Below are 21,701 nucleotides of genomic sequence, written 5' to 3'. Positions count from 1 at the left end.
CTTTCATAGAGAGAAAACCCAGAGTGAACTGGAAAGGAATTTAAAAATAATCTAAAAGAATTAAAGATAATCTAAAAAGGAACCAATCAGGAGAGGTCCACTGATTTGCCCTAACCCTCCTTTCATTTGGAAATACATGAGATTATAAATGTAAGAGTTTTGCAAACTCCAAGTGTCCCAGATTTCTGTGCAAGTAATCTCACCAGAGGCAGGGCGTCTAGTTTTCCTGATTCTTAACCTTACCCATACGCTACCCAGCCTCTTCGTGTTACAGATGAGCAGAAGTGTGGCTCCAAATGCTTAAACAATGTGGACAAGGTCACAACTATACTTGGAACCCAAGTCCCCTAAAAAGCTCTCTTTCCAAGTGCAGCGCTAAAGCAATGACCAGGCTACCTCGCGTTCCAGATATTAAGATATTTAGGACCCACGGGAAACAATAACAACCACATTCTCTGGTGCCCCAGCCAGTCAATATTATACCCTGTGCTTTAGTCAGTTTACTCAAACAATTAGAGATATCCCAGTAAAGAATCCAAATTAATACTTAAGCTGTGATGAATATAGGTAAAGGGAACACAAATGTTGTAATAGGCAATGGCAATATGCTGATTGTTAAAAATTGGGGGATTTGCTCTTGTCTATTAATAGTACTCTACAAACATTAAGTATTGTAGGTTATATAAAATGTATCTAAATAAAGCTGTTATAAAATTGATGAGCCCAAAGTCAATATGGCTTATTTACAAAGTATAACACAGCACATCTTGCAAGAGAAAATGCCTTGTTTTAAATATTAAGCCCTTTATTTACTACACTGTAGAACATAGTATTTTTAGACATCAGTGGGTTTTGTCTTGTTGACATTTTCATTTATTCAACTGAAAACAAAAGTCAGAAAGCTCACATGATGACCAGTAGTAAATTACCAGTAAATTAGAGCAAGTACAGAGACCAGGTTTGTTTGGCCTGATGTTAAATCAACTGGTCAGTAAAGGCTTTCCTGCATAGTAATTATGACATACTAACAGTCACCAAATAGCACTGGGCTAGGAATCCTCTAGAAATAATTAATGATTTTCATTTTACACATAGAATAGTCACACAATGTAAATGGCTTACATCAACTCATTATATTCGCCCACCCTAAATTGCTCTAAGATTCAGAGAAATGGCTACTTTCTCACATGTTGTGCAAAAGTTTCTCCAAATATCTGCTCATGCTCAATAAAACCAACATGTCACCCAACCCTTCTTTAATCTCACTGTGACATATAAATGGACACATCCATCATACACACATGTATAATTAGGTGATTCAAGGAATATGCAAAGATGGCAAGAAACTATTCAATTCTTTGGTTATGCTCAACTGACAAATATATATTTCTTGGCAACTAGCCAATCGGTTTTAGAAATAATATTGGACTACGACCCAATAAAGTCTAACAACCTATCCCTTGCTTTCCATGCACCATTAGGGCCTGTCACCAATCACCAGCCATCTCTCTCAGGCACACATTCCTCTCCTTGGAAGCATGAAATGCCCCTAGATAACTTTGCCCTTCTTCAGAGAAACACATTTTCCACTCAACTGCAAGTCTTGATTCAAAGCTAAAATTAATGCAGGCAGGCAATTTAGGTTTCTTAGAAAACTTCTTAAAAATGACAAATGTGTGTGATGTTAAAGCCATCCAATATGTCTGCATGCTGCCTTATTAAATTACAAACACCTGGTTTATTTATACAATGTATCCAATGGCTTACAGGTTAGGATCCTAGAAATAATACATGTCTTATAGCAAAAAATATACATATAATAATCCACCTATAGTTTATATAAATGATGAAATGTTTCTGAATATATCTATATATCTATATATGTACACATATATACTCTATGTGTGTGTATGTGAGGAATCAGCACACAAATACTACAGTCCTTCATTGGCTCTTCCACTTCAGTGTCAAGGACACCAAGTTTCAAAGTCTTAGGAGCAGAACAAAGGTCACCGCTGAGGACAAAGGACTGGCTTGATGCACCTTCCCTTGTGAAGGACCAAGTTCGCTGGACAGTGGCAGCCTGCAATGCACGGCTTATTGCATGGACCGATCTCGTTCCAGTTGTCACAGGTCTTGGGACATCCTGGGCCACAGGTATCATACACAGCCCCGTGCTTACACTGGGTAGCTGGAAAAAAAAAGGGGACATGGGTGAGACATGGCAACATGGCCGCGTCAGTTCAACCTCAGCCCAATGCCAATTCTGCAGGCTCATGTCACCCACTGCCCCAGCCCTTTCACAGCACAGATTCACTTTCGCATTTTAACAAAGGAATAACCAACCTCCGACCTTCCTCAGACACTTTGGGAATCACTGGCACCTGAAAAAACAACATCAAAGGTCCAACTGGTGGGCTAGCGAACTTCAAAATAAAATAAAATGGAGAGTTTTTTATTCCCAGAGAAGACAAACTATCCATTAGTGAAGCTACCAGGAAGTCTATGAGGTTATTTGGTTAGTGAGAACAGTGTGAAAATTCAGCTCCAAATAGTGCTTAAAGCTCTCAAGTTGTGATGAGCTTTTATTTTATGCAACTACATCAATATTCAAATACACAGAATTACACATACAGAAAAAAAAACAAAAAAAACCCTGCCAAGGATACGTGACATATTTTAATCATAGTGATCAATTTGAGGCAAATTAGAGCAAGAGTGGGATAAAAACCAAGTAAGGAAAAATGAGATGTGTACCTGGGGAGACGGAAGTGCATGGCTGGTTGGCCAGAGAATATAAAAATGATGATCTAGCCAAATCACAACCCATTTGCTATCCTTGTTTACTTAGAGCTAAAATGATTCTGACAATATTCTGAGAGTTCCTGAAAATTCATGAATAGATTTGTCAGAGAAAATACTGCAAACCTTCTAGAAGTTTTATGACATACAAACTTTCCTATCTGAGTTATTTCCAGGGACAGTCAGAGAGGTCCCCCCTCATTCTCGTGAATAGAAATGTTGACACGTAGGAATGTAGAAGAGGGACTTTCCAAGAGCACTACTAACAATCTAACCTTCATTTGACATCGCTCCGAACAAAATTAATAACAATGGAAGATGATCCATTGAAACACCTCTACTACAGTTTATGTAGTTTGCAAATTAATACCTCGTAAAGAATTACATAATTGTAAAACTGAAAAATTGAACTGATTTTCAAGCAAGTGCGCCTTATGCCCAATATTTCAAATTAGATATTTAGAGTTACCACGGAACGCTCATGTTTGACCATATATAACTTAAAATAAGCTAATAAGAGCTCTCTCTGTCCCAAGTTCTGATAGCCAACCCCTCCCTTGACTGTTTAGGCCCAGGAATGATAACAGCCTCTCTGTTATGAGTTAGGGTATGATATAATAAGAAATAAATATTTAGTCTTTGTCCCTAGTTCCTGGCACACAGCTCCTAAAATCTGTGGAGCAGTGTCTTTGGTATGCTAATGACATGACTGGTGGCTAGGGGACCCTACATAGCTTCAGGATTGCGGGCTGGTCACCAGAAAGACCAACGCATGATTAGAGGGTTGCAACTTTCAGCCCCACCACCCGATCTCCAGGAACGGGAGAGGGGGTGGCTACTGAGTTCACCACCAGTGGCCAATGATTTCATCAATCATGCCTGCATAATGAAACCTCCATAAAAACTCTTAAATGACTAACAACAAGGTTCAGAAAACTTCAGAGCTGAGGAACATATCAAGGTACTGGGAGGGTGGTGTCCTTCCTCCACTGGGACCGAAACTCCTGTGTCAGGACCCTTCTGTGCCTTGCTGTACGTACCTCTTTTTCTGTTCATTTGTATCCTTTACAATAAACCAGTAATAGTAAATAAAGTGTTTTCCAGAGTTTTGTGAGACATTCTAGCTGTTAAGTCTGAAAGAAAAGGAGGATTGTAAGAACACCTCTCTCCCCCCTACTTTGCAGCCAAAGCAGACAGAAGTGAGGGTAACCGAGGGACCTAATACTTGCAGCTAGCATCTAAAGTGAGGGCAGTCTTGTGACACTGAGCCCGTAAGCTGGTGGAATCTGATGCTAACTCGGTGTAGTTAGTGTCAGAATTGAATTGAATTGTAGGGCACCCAGTTGGTCTCTGGAACATTGGAGAATTGGTTAGTATCAGAAAAACCCACACACATTTGGTGTCAAAATATTGTGAGTAAAAACAGTTCATTTCCAGGGCACTGGGCTTTTCTTTGTTATTTTCCTACACCCTATTTATTCCTTTTCAAGAAGTCCATCTATTAAACTCACCTCAATTAGCAAATGTGAGTGCGCCATTTGTTTTCTGGCTGGATCCCAAGTGATACAGTAGATAAGTAAAAAATTACTACTACTCGTTAATGCTACATTCCCTAACATTACTGCTACCATGTAACTTTATTAAGTTGTTTCAGCTTTTCATAATTTAATTTTATTCTTTAGGCTACTCGGAACCTCCTCCAGGCAAGCCAAGCCTGAGACCCACCCTCTGCCTTGATCTAGTGCCATAATCTAGCTTGGTGAGTGTTAACTACCATCCACCCCATCTGCCCCTGTTCTGGACACTTCCCAACTTTTTCTCTCATCTCTCTTACCTGGATGAGCTGTCCCTTGACTGTATGCTCAGAGCACCTGCTGCCCCCCTCCATTCCTGCGTTTGCAACATGCAATTATAATCATAGGTTTCCTTGTCTTCTCTCTCTCTCCAACTAAATCTAGGCCACTAGAGGGAAAGGCTATTTTGTTTCTCTATTTTCAGCAATAGGGTGCTGTTTAACATGTAGTAGGTAGTCAGAGGACTACTGAGTGATTGAATGCATTGGTATATGGATGAGTGAGTGGGTAGAACAACATAACTCTTCCTTTAAATCTTGCTTGCTTTTCTGATAATCTTTTGGCTTTTGACAGTCCCATCAAAGTTTTTTTTCTCTTTTAGTGGCTAACAGAATACCCTATATATTGTTTATGTCTAATAATTTGGAAACATCCTAGCTGAACAGCATATTCATATACAATAACTATATCCCTGTGTTGTTGTGTTTCCACAGACCAATGGTGTTCAAAACTGAAAATTAGTATCATCAGGGAGCTTCCTGATGCCTGACATTCCCCTCCCCCCCCCCGCAAAAAAACCCTAGCCCAGATAATTTTCCCATGCAGTCAGAATTGAGAACTTATCCTATACACCAACCCTCACATTTATGCTTCCATCACTGCAGAGACTCATGCCTTTTTAGCAATTGAGAAAGCAACTATTTCCAAAGTGGAAGTAAGTGCACAGTGGAAGCTCCCAAGATTGGGAGCTTCCCAACATCTTCCACCTAAAACTCTACTGGAGCTCTTCCACAGTCTGAGACCACCCACACTCCCTTACTGATGGATTTAGGTCATCTACACAAGCATCCTTAACTCATCTCCCTACCACCTCTCCACCGCATCTGCACCCATCTTTTTACTTGCCACTCTGGTTTCTGACCCATCTCCTCCAGGAACTTGCTCTATTAGTTGTCCTTCTCATTGCACATTTATCTTCTTCTCTGTTGGCTCCATCTTCTAAATATTACAAACATTTTCAGATCAATGCTAATCTTTGACAAAAAAAGATTCCTTAACATATCAGACTTATTTTCTTCTTCCTTTTATCTCTAAATCTCAGAAAAGAGTTTACAGTCATTTTATTCAATTCCTCTGCAATTAATCAACATTAGTGACCTGTCTTTCTCACCTACCACTTTACTGAAGCAGTTCCCACCAAAATTTTCAGTAATGACTATATATACTGATACACTGGTTGGCCCCATCCTCCCATAACCTCTCCACAAAATTTTTGGCCTTATTTTCCACTTTATCTTATGATGCTGAACTCCCCAGTTCCTAACACCTTGAGAACACCTTCTCTCCTGGGCTTCTTTGCCTACTCTCTTCTTTCCCTTACATTGTCTTGTCTTCTCTCTCGCTCTCTTTCTATCAGCTACTACAGTGTCGTCTCTAATTTCTAGTTCTGATTCTCTTCCCAATCTCATCATTTTCCAAGTCTTAATTCAAGCGGCACCTCCTCCAAGTAACTTCCTGGATCTCTCCCAGAATATCCTTCTTCCCTCTGTACCCCAGAGCACTTTTCATGTTACAGTTATTTGTTTTAATCCCCAGTTCCAGTGCAGCTATAGTTCTTAATCAGAGATGCTTACAAGAGTCCCCTGAGGATCTTTTAAAAGGTGTTATTCCCCAGCCCCATTCCCTAAAGATTTGTGCTCTGAGTCTACAGTGGGGCTCGAGTAGCTGTAGATTTAAATAAAGAGTTCCAGGGGTGCCTGTCATAGTTACCAATGACAAGCACCCCTGGTTGAAGAGGGTGAACTGCTGAGGCCCTGATCTTGTGGGCAGAGTCCTTGTCTACCATGACCCAAGGTTCTGGCACAGGGCCAAGAACAGAGGAACAGCTTAATAAATGTTAGTGCTTGTTGGATGATGATTTAATCTTAATGATGCTCAATCCATCATCTCATTTCCCAGTGTGGATTACATTTGGCTGGCCTGGAGTTCATTTTCCACTCAGCTGCTTCCAGAAAGCCTCTTTGAACTCACTTTACCCTCCAGATAATTTGCTTCCCTTTAAATCTTGCAAGATCATTTGTAGGATGAAAACTCAATAGAATTTCCTCTTTCTCACCCATTATTCTCTCCTTTTCCCACATGCTCTCATAGACATGAGCTCTCTCATGTCTCCTCCTCTCTCTGACCTCTCAATTCTTCCTTCTAGCTCTACCACTTAACTTACTGATGCTCTGCTGTGACATTTCACCTTTGACTAACTGAACACCGATTATTTCCTTCACAATCTATGGCTAGAAAGTAGAACGTAGAGAATGAAGAACTACTAGAAAAAAAGGGAGGGATCTTTTCTCATTGAACAAATACCACTTGCATTTCAGTTCAAATTAATAAACCTCCCCCACATATCTGCCATGTGGTAGGCATTCTCTTAGGCCAGGGAATCAAATGTGAATAAGATACCATCTCTGATCTCCAGTTACAGGAGTCTGGGCATACAACCAAACAGGTAAAGGTGACATGTAAACAGATTCTTAATTAAATGCAAGAAGTACCATATTAGATCATGAAAGCAAAGTACCATGGAGGAGTAAGAAGGAGACATCAACTCCATGTTGCTGATGAGGGAGCAGAGGCTAGCTGAGGACAAAGCAGAAGCTGACACCCTACACCCCCCCACCCCATGGGATATATGTAACATTCCTCAGACACTCCTGGCTGCCCTAAAGGAAAAACAAATGGTTAACTGATAGAGATCACATTCCTGTAGGACAGGAGTCTCCCTCAGTTTACAAATGTCCTAGTGATTTACAAGGAAGAAGCTTTCTTATCAATAGCCTAACTTCCAGAGACCCATAACTCAGTTTCCTGAAGCCCTAACATCACCTTCCCCTCCATAAAATTGAGGGAAGCTGAGGCAGAAGGAAATGTAAATAAAATTGAATTTCTTCTAAACCTGAAGCCCATTGACAAGGACGTGTGATAGGAGGAATGGAACATTCCTCCAGGAAACTCCCAACTGTCTTCCTGTTAGTGCCTCATTAGAGGAAAAAACAGCCTTGGCTTGACAATAACCAGGTCTCCAGTATCCTGAGAGTCTTCTTTGGAATATGACAGTCCTTCTGAGCACCCCCTTTGTCCTCACCTCCCCAACTCCTGAGTATATAATCAGCCACTCCTCAAGACCACAGTGCAGCGGCTCTTTCTGCCCATAGGTCCTGTCCCCGTGCTTTAATAAAATCACCTTTTTGCACCAGAGATGTCTTAAGAATTCTTTCTTGTTCTTTGGCTCCAGACCCCACACCACTGAACCTCACCTATATTCTAAAACTTGATCATTGAGAGTAGGTTAGCGTCAAGGAAGACCTCAGAGAACAGAGCCCACTTAGGTCTTAAGAGGTGAGTAGCAACTGTCAGACAGACTGTGGTGGGAAGAGTTGTCCAGGAAGAGAGAAGGCAAGGGCAGGATGTGGGCAACAAACTGCCTGGCTCAATCAGGGAACAAGGGTCTCAATTTGGTAGGTGGGAGCACAGAATCTGAGGAGGGAGACACGGGGAGACAAAGGTAGACAAGTAGGCAGGGGCTCTAAGTCTTGGCAAAGGGAATCTTGGAAGGGTCTTAGCTGGGGGATGACATGATTAGGGTCCTGGGTCCAAACTGATCATCAACTTTTATATGATCCTAGAAAGTGAATACTGACTCAGACCCTGTTTGACCCTTCTGTGAATTCAAAGTTATTTCTAATATATAACAGGTAAAAGATAATTTTTTAAAACCTAAACGTGATCAATATGTACATATACATTTAAAAAAGGATTCATCTGGTTAAATTAATTTTTTAAAAAACCAGCAAACTACTAAAGTGATTAGGGTTGGCATGTATTTATTCTCAAGGGGGCACATAAGCAGCCACTGGGTAATGCATACAAGCAGTCTTTTGTGTTACTTTATGTGGTAACCCATAAAAGCGCTAGGTGTTGGCTTTATTAATAAATTCAATAAGCATGGCTCTGTGCCCTCTGGAACTCAGCTGTCTCCATGTCTCCCTACTGGGTGTTGAAGATCACCATACCTACTTTATCTCCTAAACTGTTATAGGAGGCATCCAGTAACTAGCCAAGGAAAAGCTCAATGTGTATAATGAAAGCAGTTGCTACAGTGAAGGGGCTAGAATCACCTGGAATTTGTAGGAAAAAAAAACAAAAAACAAAACAGACGAAAAGGCTCACAGAACCCAGCAGACTATATGATGTGCTACAGAAAGATACACGCCACTTTGAATATCCCAGCACCTTTCCCACTTATAAGATGTATTACTGAAGGTGCAGTGATGATTAGCATCAGGTACAGGGAGGTGGCCAAAAATCCGTTAAGGATGGCAAAGTGAGATGCAGGAGCAAGATCAGAGCAAAGTTACCAAGTAACAACCATCAGTGACAAGACACAAATGAATAGAAATTGGAGAGATCTACATAACAAATGTTTGAATAAATTCATTGATGCTTATGTAAATATGCAAATAAATATATATTCATATTCAAATATATTTTTCCAATGCTCTTGCAGGTCTGTTTTCATAATGATGAACAACAGAAGTTGTAAGGCAAATTGACCTGGGTTTCATTCCCAACTTACTCATTTTGAGCTCTGTGACTGGCAGCCAATCACTTAAATATTCTAAACCTCAATGTCCTTACCAGTAAAATGTGGGTAATAGAATGTTACCACATAGATTATAATGCAGACTTAACAAGATAAAATGTCATAAAAGTATTAGTATAGTCCTTGGGGCAAAGAAGTGCTTAGAAAATGGTGAATATTAATATAAAGGGTCATTATTAAACTTTTATTATAGACCTTCATGATGGCCCACTGCCAAGTGTATTGTATTCGGTAATTCACATGCTAAACCTCAGTGCCCTCAGTCCTTTCAGCCACACATACGCTTCCTGCTGGTAGTCATGATACTGCTAAAATCCAGTCCAGCCTTGCAAATGTCACTTGCTCAATCAGAGTTTCTTGCCTGCCTGGCTTCTTATCTGTTCAACTTCCAAGCTTTTTATTCTGGAAAATTTCTTTTCTCTGTATTAAGTGGCCTTAAGTGCTGTCATAAGTCAAAAGATCTGGGAGCTAAAAACAAGGAAAGAGTATCCTTATGGTCTTCAGTATTTCTGATCAATTGGAACTGGATCTACTGAAAGATGCTGCATGTCTCTGTAAATTTATTTTTCATGTACCAGCTGCCAATATGTGAAAGCTTAGTGTGTGTGTGTGTGTGTGTGTGTGTGTGTGTGTGTGTGTGTGTGTAAGGGTTCCCTGCAACTGCACAGAGTTATACTTCACTCAGATGGCTCCATTAATTTTTAAGTGGTAAATGGAACCTTTCAAGAGCCATATTACTTGTCCATTAGAAAAGTAATATTAGCTCCTGAGATTCGGTCCCTGAAATCAGGATGCTGGGGGAAATGTGTAGTCCTCAAATGCAGTGTGTGCACTCAGATGGTGCTACATAGAGCTCCAGGCCAGGAAGAGAGTGTTCCTAGACTGTGTATCTAATATAAGCCTTACCACAGCACCACCACAGCTAATAAAGTTTATAAGGTTCTGCAGAGTTCTAAACCACAGAGGATGGATGCATCGGGCTTGCCTCCATATATCTTACTCATTTTCTGGTAGATTCAAGGGAAGGAGGACTCAAAGGTGAGAAAGGGAACCAGGTGTAGTCAAGATGAACCGAAAGGGCTGGTCCCTCAAAAACATCACCTTGATTACCCTACCCACCCCACACTGATGCATTAGGTGAGAGGTAAGCCATTTCCTCTTACTTTTTAGAAGCCTCAGCCACACCTTACTATTGCAATAGGGAAACTGAAGGATTTCATAAAAATCTACTTTTTGCTCCCTTTCCTGCTTCTATTCTTGCTAGGACCTGCACCTCCCACGCTACACACGTCTTAATGTAAGTCCTCCTTGTAAGGGACGAGGAGTTCACTATTTCTTTGGAGTCTTCCAGCACAATAGGTAATGTCTAAGGAATTATGGGGCAAAGTCATCATGTGCATATTCCAGACCACTAGCGCTAGACATCTCAAGGATGCCAAGACACCCTGGTTCCAGGGAATAAGTGACTCATGATGGACACCTGGACCCTGTCCTTGTTCTGACCAGTTCCTATATGCCTGAGAAGACATGTGCACCAGACCACAATTGTCAGTAAAGACTCCAGACCCCACCCAAAGATGAGACTCATCCTCCATTCCCTTTCTGAGTCTCCCAGATGCTCTGTCTGTCTCTTCTCTATATATACCTTCAATAAACTCTGCTCTCACTTCCTCCTGGCTCATGTTTGCTTTCCATCCTGTGTGAAGCCAAGGACCTTCTTGGTTGGTCCTGCAGGATCCCCTCTGGGTCCTCTGGTCCAGCCTGCCGGCATTACTATGAGTTATTTTTATCAATCAATACTCCTTTGACAGAGAGGCACTCTTGCTGTGGAAAGTGAACTCAGATACAAAGATCGGACTTGGGTTTGTGGAGGAGAGAGCAAATTCCAAAAGAAAAGTCAGAAGAACGTAAAAGGGCTTGGTGCTTTTCAAGAACACAGACTAGTGATTTTGTCAAGGGGCAGCTTGGAGAAGTTTTAGTAACCCCAAAATACCTGGCATCCTACCCCCTCAAAGCCACCCAAATAGGCATAAAAATTAACTCAGTGGTTTCTTTTTTTTTTTTTTTAATTATTATTTTGTCACGTTAGCCACCTTACAGTACATCATTTAACTCAGTGGTTTCAACTCTGGCTGCAGGTCAGAATCACCTGAGAAGGTTTGGTTTGGTTTTGTCTTGATTTATGTTGTTTTAAGATTTTATTTATTTGAGAGAAAGAGCATATGGGGGGGTGGGGTAGAAGGAGAAGAGAATCTCAAGCAGACTCCACGCTGAGCATGGAGCCTGATGTGGGGCTCAATCCCAGGACATTGAGATCACCACCTGAGCCAAAACCAAGAGTCAGACACTTAACCGACTGCCCCACCCAGGTGCCCCTCACCTGAGAAGTTTTAGAAGCTACAGAAGGCCAGTTAAAGCAGGCTATTTGGGCATGGGGCCCAGGCACAGGTTTCTGGTTTATTTTTTAAACTCCCTAGTGACTCCAGTGTCCAGCCAGATTGAGACCCACTGCTCAAACAAGATTGGGGGCGCCTGGGTGGCTCAGTCGTTAAGAGTCTGCCTTTGGCTCAGGTCATGATCCCAGGGTCCTGGGATGGAGCCCCGCAACAGGCTCCGGGCTCGGTGGGGAGCCTGCTTTCCCTCTCCCACTCCTCCTGCTGTGTTCCCTCTCTCCCTTGTGTCTCTCTCTCTGTCAAATAAATGAATAAAATCTTAAAACACACACACACACACAAAAACAAAAAAACAAGATGGCCTTGCACTGAAAACACAGCTTCAATGCGATTCTTCTTGACCCTCCTTCCAACCAGATGACCATTCGTGTCCTCCACCAATATAGGCATTCTAGAGTTAATAGTGCCACGAATTGCCTTCTTTTCTAATATGAGAGCTAAGGTTATTAGGATTGGTGTAGAATTAGTAACAACTCCAGTCTCTTCATTCCAGGCAAATCTGGCCCTTTTCAGAAAAATGTCGGCCAACACTTGAAGTAAGTGATAAATATTCAGTCATCTCATCTTCAAATCTAAATAGCATCAGCTGCTTCTATGAGTTGGACATTCTTCCAGATGTTTCATATATATATAAATATAAATGAATATATATATGAATATATATCTGTATCTATATATCACGGATGCTTATCACTCTGTTTAATAGATATTATTGTAAAATTCCAAACCAGAGCGGGAATCTCTCTTCTTCTCTCCCCGTACACTGCCTTCATCTTAACCCAAGCCACCATGGCTCACCACCACTACTGTAGCAGCCTCCTGCCTGGTCACCTGCTTTCAATCTTGCCCCAGCCCATCTATTCCCCCCCACAGTAGCCTGGACACAGGGTGATCTTTGGAAAGCAGAAAGGGCTTGCTTAAAGCCCCCCAGTGGCTCCCACTCCTCTTAGAATAAAGACTACCCACCTTCCCAAGACCTGAAAAGCCCTGCATGATCCAGCTCCTGCTTCTCCTCCACCCTCATTTTATGCCCTTGCCCACCGTGCTTGAGCCACACTGGCTCCCTTCCAGTTTGAGAGCATGCTATCTTATTCCTACTTTGTGGCCATCAAATACATTTCTTCTGCGTAGAATGCTTGCCCTGACTCCCTTCGATCCTTCAAGACTCAGCTGAAATGTCACAGCCTCAGAGAAGCTTTCCCTTGTCACCACCTAAGGAGCCACCTACTCCCTCTCCATTTGCTTTCTATTGCTCTGCCTTATTTGCTTCCTTCATCCCACTTAACATACTTAGCAATTATTTGTTGTAGAGTTACGATTTTTGTCTCGTTCTCCTTTTGGACTGCGGGCACCTCAATGACAAGGGCTTCTACTCTTAGAGTCACCAGAGTACCCGCTGTGCTCAACACAATGCCCAGCACTTAGCCACTGGGTAAGAAATAGTTCTTGAATGAACAAAGAAGTCCATTTTCCAGATCTCAAATAAGCCAATTAACTTGCCGGAGATCAAAGAGCTCTAACAAGGAATATAGAAATCTATCTCTCAGAGGCAAAAGAACATTCTGCTAGGGCTTAACAATATTTCCCTTTCAAAAAAATCACACTTATCCTGAAGACCTTAAATGACTGTAATCATCATGAATCTTCTTTGCTCCACACATAACCTAAGCCCCAGCTGTGATTGTCCACGTGCTAAGTACGTCCAGCTGGTAGCTTGAGGTTGGGAGGATTTTGCAACAGTGGAAATCCTTAAATTGTTCAAATGTGCTTGTCACAAAGCATTTCTCTTAAGTGCTTTCTATCCTGCCTAGTGGGAAGCCCTTGTATTTTATCAAGTTGCAGTCCAGTTGGACTACTGATGGAATTTCCCTTTGGCCAAGAGGGGATGTGGCCCACATCAGCAAGTCTCTTCCATTGCTATTTTGGGAGCTGTAGGGAACTTCTGATGGATGGATACACCAGGAATTTCTCACCTGCACAGTTCTGCTGAGGCTCCCAGTGGACACTGATGCCCTCTCTCTGGCAGGCCCGGGTATACGCCAGGAATGACTCACAGTAACAGTTTTTATGGACTGGACATTCACACATGTCTGTCACGCAGGACCTAAGGAACCCAACAGAAAGAAATGAACATGTAAAAATATCAAATTATCACACACCCTAAATATGACTTGCAGAAAGGGGTGGGTGGATGTCAAACCTTGATTGGCCATTAAAGATTGCTATTTTAGGTCAGAAATCTAAAAATGGCATAAAAGTTCTGCATGAAGCCTTACTGGGTATCTCTGAACAACATGATATTAGGTTTCTTTTCTTCTAGAGCAGGACTGTCCAAGAGAACTTTCTGCAATGATGGAAATGTTCTACAATCTCCACTGTCCAAAGCAGTTCTACCACCCATATCTGGCTATTGAACACTTAGAATGCACCTAGTGGGTGTGAGGAACCAAATTTTTTATTTGATTTAATTTTAATTAACTTAGATGCAAATAATCAATATGCCTAGAGGTTACCATGTTGGAAAGGCAGCTCCTAGGCTACAGTCACCATCCAAGTGCTGTCATTTTGTGAATAGCTCTAAGAATCATAGTTTCTACTTCAATATAACCAAAATAGTGACCAACTTGATGAAAGTAGAAAATCCCAGGACGAACCATGAGAGGCTATGGACTCTGGGAAACAATCTGGGGGTTTTAGAGGGGAGTGGGGTGGGGGGATGGGTTAGCCCGGTGATGGGTATTAAGGAGGTCATGTAATGCGTGGAGCACTGGGTGTTATGCACAAACAATGAAATCATGGAACACTATATCTAAAACTAATGATGTAATGTATGGGGATTAACATAACAATAAAAAAATAAAAAAAAAAACTAATGATGTACTGTATGGTGACTAACATAACATAAATAAATAAATAAATAAATAAATAAATAAATAAATAAATAAAAGAAAATCCCAGGGCTTTCTGAAGACATACAATTAAGATTCACTTTTGCAGTCACTTGGAATCTTAAGTTTTCTGAGAAACACTGAACCTCATTCTTTAGAATGTGGGGTGATAAATTCCAAATAAAGCAAAACTTTCAAACTCCTCATTAGACTGAAAGATAAAGAAGATTGAGCCAAGGTCTTCATAGCTTAAGTTTAAATATGGAAATGATGGGCCAGGACATCAGGAGAACTGAAACGGACTCAAATGTAAACTAACAAATTTTCAAGCACATTAACCTCCAGGACACAGTAATGAACTTACATTAGTATGTCCTATTACCATTTACAAAGTGCTTGTGTTTGTCAATGAGTGCTACACAGGACAAAACAGAGTCCCTATTTTATAAATAAAGAGGCCATTTTACAAATGAATAGATAGGCCCAAAGTCCCATTAAAAAGTGGCAAAAGACTGAATTAAATTACATCCTCCCACACTCAGGCTCTTCCTTTTATGCCATAGAACCATCTTCATCTTCACCTTCCAGTAAGTTCGTTCCCTTCCAGTTTGGACTTGACATTTATGCATGAGGCCCTCAAGATTAAGAACATTAAACTACCCTTATTTTTTTTTTTCATACTCTTGTTCAGCGAAAACTCTTCCTTATAGAATCTAATTCCAGGCTGAAAGCAAAAACAAATAATAATAATAATATTCAAGATTACAAACAGCACAGATGATCTTGAAAAGTGACCAGGAAGTGATAATCCAATGTGAATACACCAGCATTTTCTCTTGGTGTGGGACGTGTGTACACATCAGATTACAGAGAGTGGCCCGCTAGCTCTGTGTAAAGGCTGGTGCACTGCCTACTTGGAACAAGAATTAGGTGCAGAAACCATATTAAAGAATCAGTAGACTCACTGTGTACCCGCAAAGTTATAACAGCCCAACCCTCAAGAACACAGCCTTGGAAATATGAACTAACAGGGACAAAAGAGCAACTGTACTGAAACTTGACGAGCCTCTTCCGTGTCATCAAGTGAGAAATTATCTGATGACTGATACTTAAGACAGAAAATTATTTGATGACTGATATAGGACAGAAAAACAGATCTCTCTCCTCTCTGAAATAATAAAGACTATATTTCCTTTTTTTTAAGATTTTATTTATTTTAGAGCTAGAGGGAGAGAGTGAGGGAGAGCGGGATGGGGAGGAACAGAGGGAGAGGGACAAGCAGACTCCATGCGGAGCCCAATGTGGGGCTCGATCCCAGGACCCTGAGATCATGACCTGAGCCGAAGTCAAGACTAAGGTCTAACTGACTTAATTGACTAAGCCACCCAGGTGCCCCAAGACTGTATTTTTTAATACCTCTTCCCACTTGCATTACAGAAACCCTGTGAAATCATGCTCACTCGCAAACCCTTTCCCATACCAGACACAGTGCTGTGTCTTTAAATTCTTGCAGAGCCTCCAGGCTTCCGAGAAAAGCCAACTAAAGCCTGTTCTTAAAACAGCCTCTAAACATCTGAGGACCAACACTCCTCAACACCACTGCCTTTGCTGTTTTCATTTTCGTTTCAGACCAACCCACACCCATCACACTCCCGCTCAGCTTAGACTTCACAGAGAGGCTTCGGCTGCTAGTGCTAACCTCTCATCCCTGCCCCCAGCTTCACTCCCTGGGGACTTCCCTGGCCTGTGCGGTGCTGGTCTCTTGGGCACGGGTCCCACCGACGCGACGGGGATGCAGTGGGACGGAGTGGGCCCGATGAAATGATGGTCCTCGTGTGGGAACAAGGTGGTCTCCGCATGAGGAAACACATCCTCTGATCTGAAAGAACAACTACATCGACTCCGTAAAACTGTGTAGACAGTGAACAGAATTTAATTGGTTTGGGTAAAAGAATTGTTAGTGAACGTTTTCCTTCTTTTCTCTTTCCTTCTACTGGTTGTCTTAGGAAGCTATTTATACGATTTAAAATAAACTAGGGACAGCTAAATCCAATTCACCGAGACCGTCGAGCGAAAACGTGGAAGCCCACATTTAATGTGGAAGCCCACATTTAATAACCACTGCATAGCCGCCCTCCATCTCCACAACAGGCCACGCAGGGCACACACACAGTCCGCAATGGATCTGCCCTTTAAAACAAAGGAAGATTTGAGCTAATTCTATTTCTTAGCACTCATGAGGAACAACAACACCGGAAGAAAAAACATTTGTCAAAGCCACCCTTGGCTTGAAATATTTCACATATATTTAAAGGCTTGGGAGATGTGTTTTGTCACAGAAGTTAAAACTACAAGATGTCCTTTTTTTCCACTTGTCAAGCTGATGCTTTTTTACACCAGATCATACCCAGGGTTTGTGAGAGAATGGAGAAAGAGAGGGTCCCTACTCAGCTGGCAGAGCGAACAACTCTTAGCTCTTACGTCGGGCATTTTGCTACCGTCGGCTTGTATGTGGACTAGCTCATTTAGCCCACACAGCGACGGGGGCTGAGGCACGTCTTATTACTGGCCCACTTTTGGGGAAACCGGAGCTTGGAGGTGTTAGCTTGCTAAAGGCCCCATGGCTGACTTCAGATCTGGAACTGCAAAACCAGGACTGTGATTCAGGTCTTTCTCATCTCAACCCCCATATTAATAACAACTGCATTAGAAGATCTTTTTAGGGAGCAATTTGGCAATACTAATTAATGGCCCTAAGGAAGCTCCTTCCTTTGGCAGGGAAATTTCACACCCAAGAAAATAGTAATGCATGTGGACAAAGACTCTGTATATAGGGGTTTTCATCATAATGCTATTTAAAATGAAAAAGAGAGCAGGGGGATAACCTGAATTGCCTGTAACAGGAGCTAGTTAAATACATCTAGGTGACCTTTATATCCTGCAGACATGTTTTTTAAAATATGAGGAAACATTCCAGCAGGACTGATTGAAAAAGAGCAAAGCTGTTTCAGTACTGTGTGGTCGCACATAAGAAGACAAAAATAACTGAAAACAGATAGGCCCAAATGTTCACAGCAGTCAATGCGAGGTGGTAGAATTGTGGCTCTTATTTTCTCCATATCTGTATTTTCTACAATAAACACATACCACTTTTCTAAAAAGATAAAATCGGTGTATTTTTAAATTGACGAAAAGAGTAACATGAGACATATTAGTATTTCAGTCAGAATGTAGGGACTAGAGTGAGAAAAATAAAGCATAAAGAATGAGAGGAAATTAAAACATCCATTCATAGGTCTTAGTTATTAAATATTTCTCCAGCTAAAGATTTCCAATCTGTGTATCAGAGGCCTCCTGACACAGGCTTTGATTCTATTCACTGGGTGTTATCCTCAGACTCCCACCTCATTGGTCAACTGATGCTATGGATTTGACATCCAAATGGTTGGAATGGATAATGGGATAATTGGGCATGAGTCTGCTAGAAGGAATTTATTGAGAAAAAGGAACTTATTAAGAGAAGAGTAAAAGCATCCTCAAATGCACTTCAAATTTCAGGGAGAGGTGAAGCTATTGTGATTCAAGTGTTCAATTTGTGTTTATCACACTTAATAGTTCAGTATGAGAAAAGTCTAATTTATGACAGCAGAGTTGAATTTTTATGTGGTAATGGAAGAGTGTTGTTCTTTCCTTAGTCAGTATGCACTGATACTGCACATTTATATTCGTTTTATAGAATATGTAGGAGAATGTTAATCACTTTTAGTAGTTAGTAAGATTTATGGCTTTGGTTTCTCTGTTTTCATGGCATGATTCTGTCACAGTCATGTTCTGTTCGATGTTGAGTTCCTGCTCAAGAAACATAGGCACCCATTGCTCCAGTGGGAAAACACAGGCTGCATTACAATGGAGCTTTCCCAGGAAAGCTCAACAGGTAAAGCAGAATCATCGCCTGCCTATGGAGCCCTTTGAAGCATGCCTTCTGTCACAGGAGCTGACGAATGTACAGAGAAATGATGTTCTGATTTCTCCGCCCTGCTCCTGGCAACTTGCCTGACAGCAGAGAGGTGCAGGCAGGATTCCTGCTCCTTGGGGCTCACACAGCCGTGCACCGCAGTGATGTAGAGAGAGGATGCCAAGAGCTCCCGCAGGCTCCCCCCAGGCTGGTGCCCTGCTAGGCAGCCCTTTGTCACACACCAGCTGCCCCCTTCTCTAATCATTTCTGGTATGGGTGTCATGTCTCAGTAAGACTGTTCGAAGGCCTCTCCAAACTGCATGCAGCACTGTACTGGTATGGGAACCCACTTGGGGTCAGCTCCCTCTCTGAAACCCAACTTATCACGATTTATCCGCAGGGAAGCCCCCATCAGCTTCTCCCCTCCATTAGGTTACAACCACTGCCTCCTGCAAAGGCTCTAGAAAGAAGCCACTAGCTACATGGAACTGTTTAAATGGAAATTTAAATTCATTACAGTTAAATACAATTTTAAATTCGGTTCCTTTGTCACACTAGCCACATTTCAGGGGTTCCATGGCCACCGTGGCTAAGGGCCACCATACTGGACAGTGCTGATTTACACAAGTTCCATCCCTGCAGAAAGTTTCTACTGGATGGTGGTACCAAGAGTGCGGCTCCATCTGTGTTAGGAAACCATTCCTCTTCTCCCCAGAGAGATTTACAGATGTTGTGAGATCAAGATCAGGCTCACTCTGGCTCATACTGGGCACTTACAGAGAAAGTTCAAATTCATAGTCGCTAGCAGTCTAAATCATCCCTTTTTCTTCCCCACTCACATTCTCTTACCCAGTCATAGGGAATGGCTCATTACCCCAGGCTTCCTTCCACCTTGCCATTCCTGCTTTGACTGTGTTTCCTCGTCTTTTCCTGCTGGAAGAATCTGATGTCTATCCTTTAATAAAGACTCCGTTCAAACTCCTCCACAACGCTACCTGACTGGCCCAGGAAAAGTCAGCCCCTTCCTACTGGGTCCTAACCCTTCTACATCGTTATCCTGGCACAGGCCCTCTGAATCCTAATTACCTCTTTGTCGCTTTGAGAGGGGGGAACTTGTTCATCCAGCCAAGCACAGTGCCTTGAATACACAGCTCAGTAAATACGGTGAATCATCAAAAGAGTGAATGAGAATGACCTGATGACTTTTGCCCAGCTTCCATGGAGTCACGGTTCGACCCCGATATCTGAAGAGCGTGAATTCTGTCCTTGCCCCTCCTCCCCGGCCAGTGGCTACCACGGCCTGCCCCCCACCCTCCGCCTCAGGGTGGCTCACCACAGCAACCTCTGAACTATGCTGCTTCCATAGGAACCTTTCATCTTCATTTTGAACTTCTTGCACCCCTCTCCTGTATCCTAGGGGATTTTCTTTTTAATTTAATGAATGGCAGAACAAAGGATCTGATCGGAGTACTCTGCTTTAATAACACATTTTTCAGAAAAGCACATATTCAATATTGTAAGAGCAACCTATAGCTCTTCACGTTATTAAAAAGGCAAGCCTCCAAAGGCTGCTAAAATCAAAACATCAAACATCTCTCTGCTTCCTAGCAACAGCATACCAAGTGGTTTTTGCTCTGCTTTTTCTGGCATGCAGGCCACCCTTGTGAGAGAGGTAAGTGTTCATGTGTTTGCCACCCAAACGGAGTTTTGAAAGACAGATATGCTAACCATCGGGAGCTCTCCACACTGCTTCTGGGAGAAAAGAAGGGCAGGCCAGGACTGACAGCAGCCTGCCCCATCCGGGGGCCAGAGCCAGAGCTTGGCTTTTCCCCTCCGCCACCAGGAAGGGTCTTTGGCTCGACTGTGTTGTTCTGTTTGGAAGCCAGCTTTCCTGAGAGCAACAGGAACATGTTGCTAATCCAGAAGAGGACTAGAAAACCACGTTGGGTTCAGGTGGCTTTCCTTGCCCCGTGTATCTAGAAGTTCACAGAAGCAAGTGAAAGCATCTCAGGCTTGTCAGTGTCTGGGCGCCCGTGCGGAAGGGGGAAGGGAGAGGATTCGGGAGACAGTCCTGGCTGGGTGGGCAGAAGTGTGTTTAACTACTAAGAGATTATTAAGAAATTCGCTTACACTTTAATCCTTGAAATTCTGCCCTGACGTCCCTAATCCGAATTGCACAGAAGTAACTACAGGTAGTAGCCAGAAGAAGGCACAGCCCTGTCACATCATACCTAAGAAAATAGCTTCATGCCTAACTCAGTAGTGGCTACCTCTGCTCTTCTCAATACTACGTGGGCACCCTCACCAATTCACAAAAAAGCCCAGCATATTGGCATAAAAAACAGGGCCAAAAGATTCAATAATGGGAAACATGAGGTTGCTTTATTGAGTTGTTAATGGGGGGGGGGGGTGAAAACCTGCAGAGCCAGCCCGTAGGGAGTCCAGGCTGCTCCCTCCAGATCCTTCCTGAGCCAGCCACAGTTTGGCACCACAGTGGCTTAAATATTGGTGAGGATATTTGATATCAAATATTGGCTTAAATGTTGGCCCTGTGGTTGCATAGGTTCCCAGGATAGCACTGCAAGGCCAGGTATTTCTGGATGAGCTTGTTTATTTCACAAACTTGATCTAAGGAAATGGGGCAGGACAATCTGGGAGTCTAGCTGTTTCTCTGGTTGTGGATACTGTACTCACTTGCAACCCAGCCTCATCTGATCCCCACCCCCACAGACACATAGACATTAGACCTTTAGCCCACTCCTACATGCGAAGAATGAGTTCATTGAGCCCTTTTGTTTGTGGCACAGAGGAAGGCACAGACATGAACAGAGATGGACACATCTCCAAACTCCAAATGACATAGCAAAGGCTGTTATGGGCAGGAAGTTAGTGCCAGTGGGATACGGAGGACTAAGTCCAGAAGGCTTCACACAGTGGGAAAGACACGAGAGCTGGGTCTTGAAGGATGTGCAGAATTTTGTTTCATTCCATAATGAGGAAAAGGAAATTTCAGGCAAAAGGAGAAGTGCTGAGTCTCCAAATCACCAGATCTCAGATTTGATGGTCATGTGGTCCAACCACCAATATTAAAAAAGGGGGCCAAAACAAGGAGTCCCTGACAAACGGTCACACAACCTGTTGCCGAAGACT

The 21,701-nt window shown here is 42.4% G+C and overlaps 1 protein-coding gene across 3 annotated transcripts in view; it reads right to left on the bottom strand.

The window, feature by feature from the left end:
- Positions 1 to 783: 783 nt before the first annotated feature.
- BMPER (BMP binding endothelial regulator) overlaps positions 784 to 21,701 on the bottom strand; it is a 239,995-nt gene continuing 219,077 nt past the window's right edge. For 2 of the 3 annotated variants that reach the window (XM_078059447.1, XM_078059448.1), the window contains exons 13-14: positions 13,682 to 13,812; positions 784 to 2,191 (exon numbers count right to left, since the gene is read on the bottom strand). In XM_078059447.1, coding sequence (XP_077915573.1) covers positions 2,010 to 2,191; positions 13,682 to 13,812 — 313 coding nt within the window. In that variant the 3' untranslated portion in view covers positions 784 to 2,009. The remainder of the gene's footprint in view (positions 2,192 to 13,681; positions 13,813 to 21,701) is intronic. The other variant, XM_078059449.1, reaches the window with a different exon arrangement.

Source organism: Halichoerus grypus, chromosome 12, assembly GCF_964656455.1.
Source record: "Halichoerus grypus chromosome 12, mHalGry1.hap1.1, whole genome shotgun sequence".
NCBI lineage: Eukaryota > Metazoa > Chordata > Mammalia > Carnivora > Phocidae > Halichoerus > Halichoerus grypus.
This window is presented reverse-complemented; position numbering and strand designations above follow the sequence as displayed.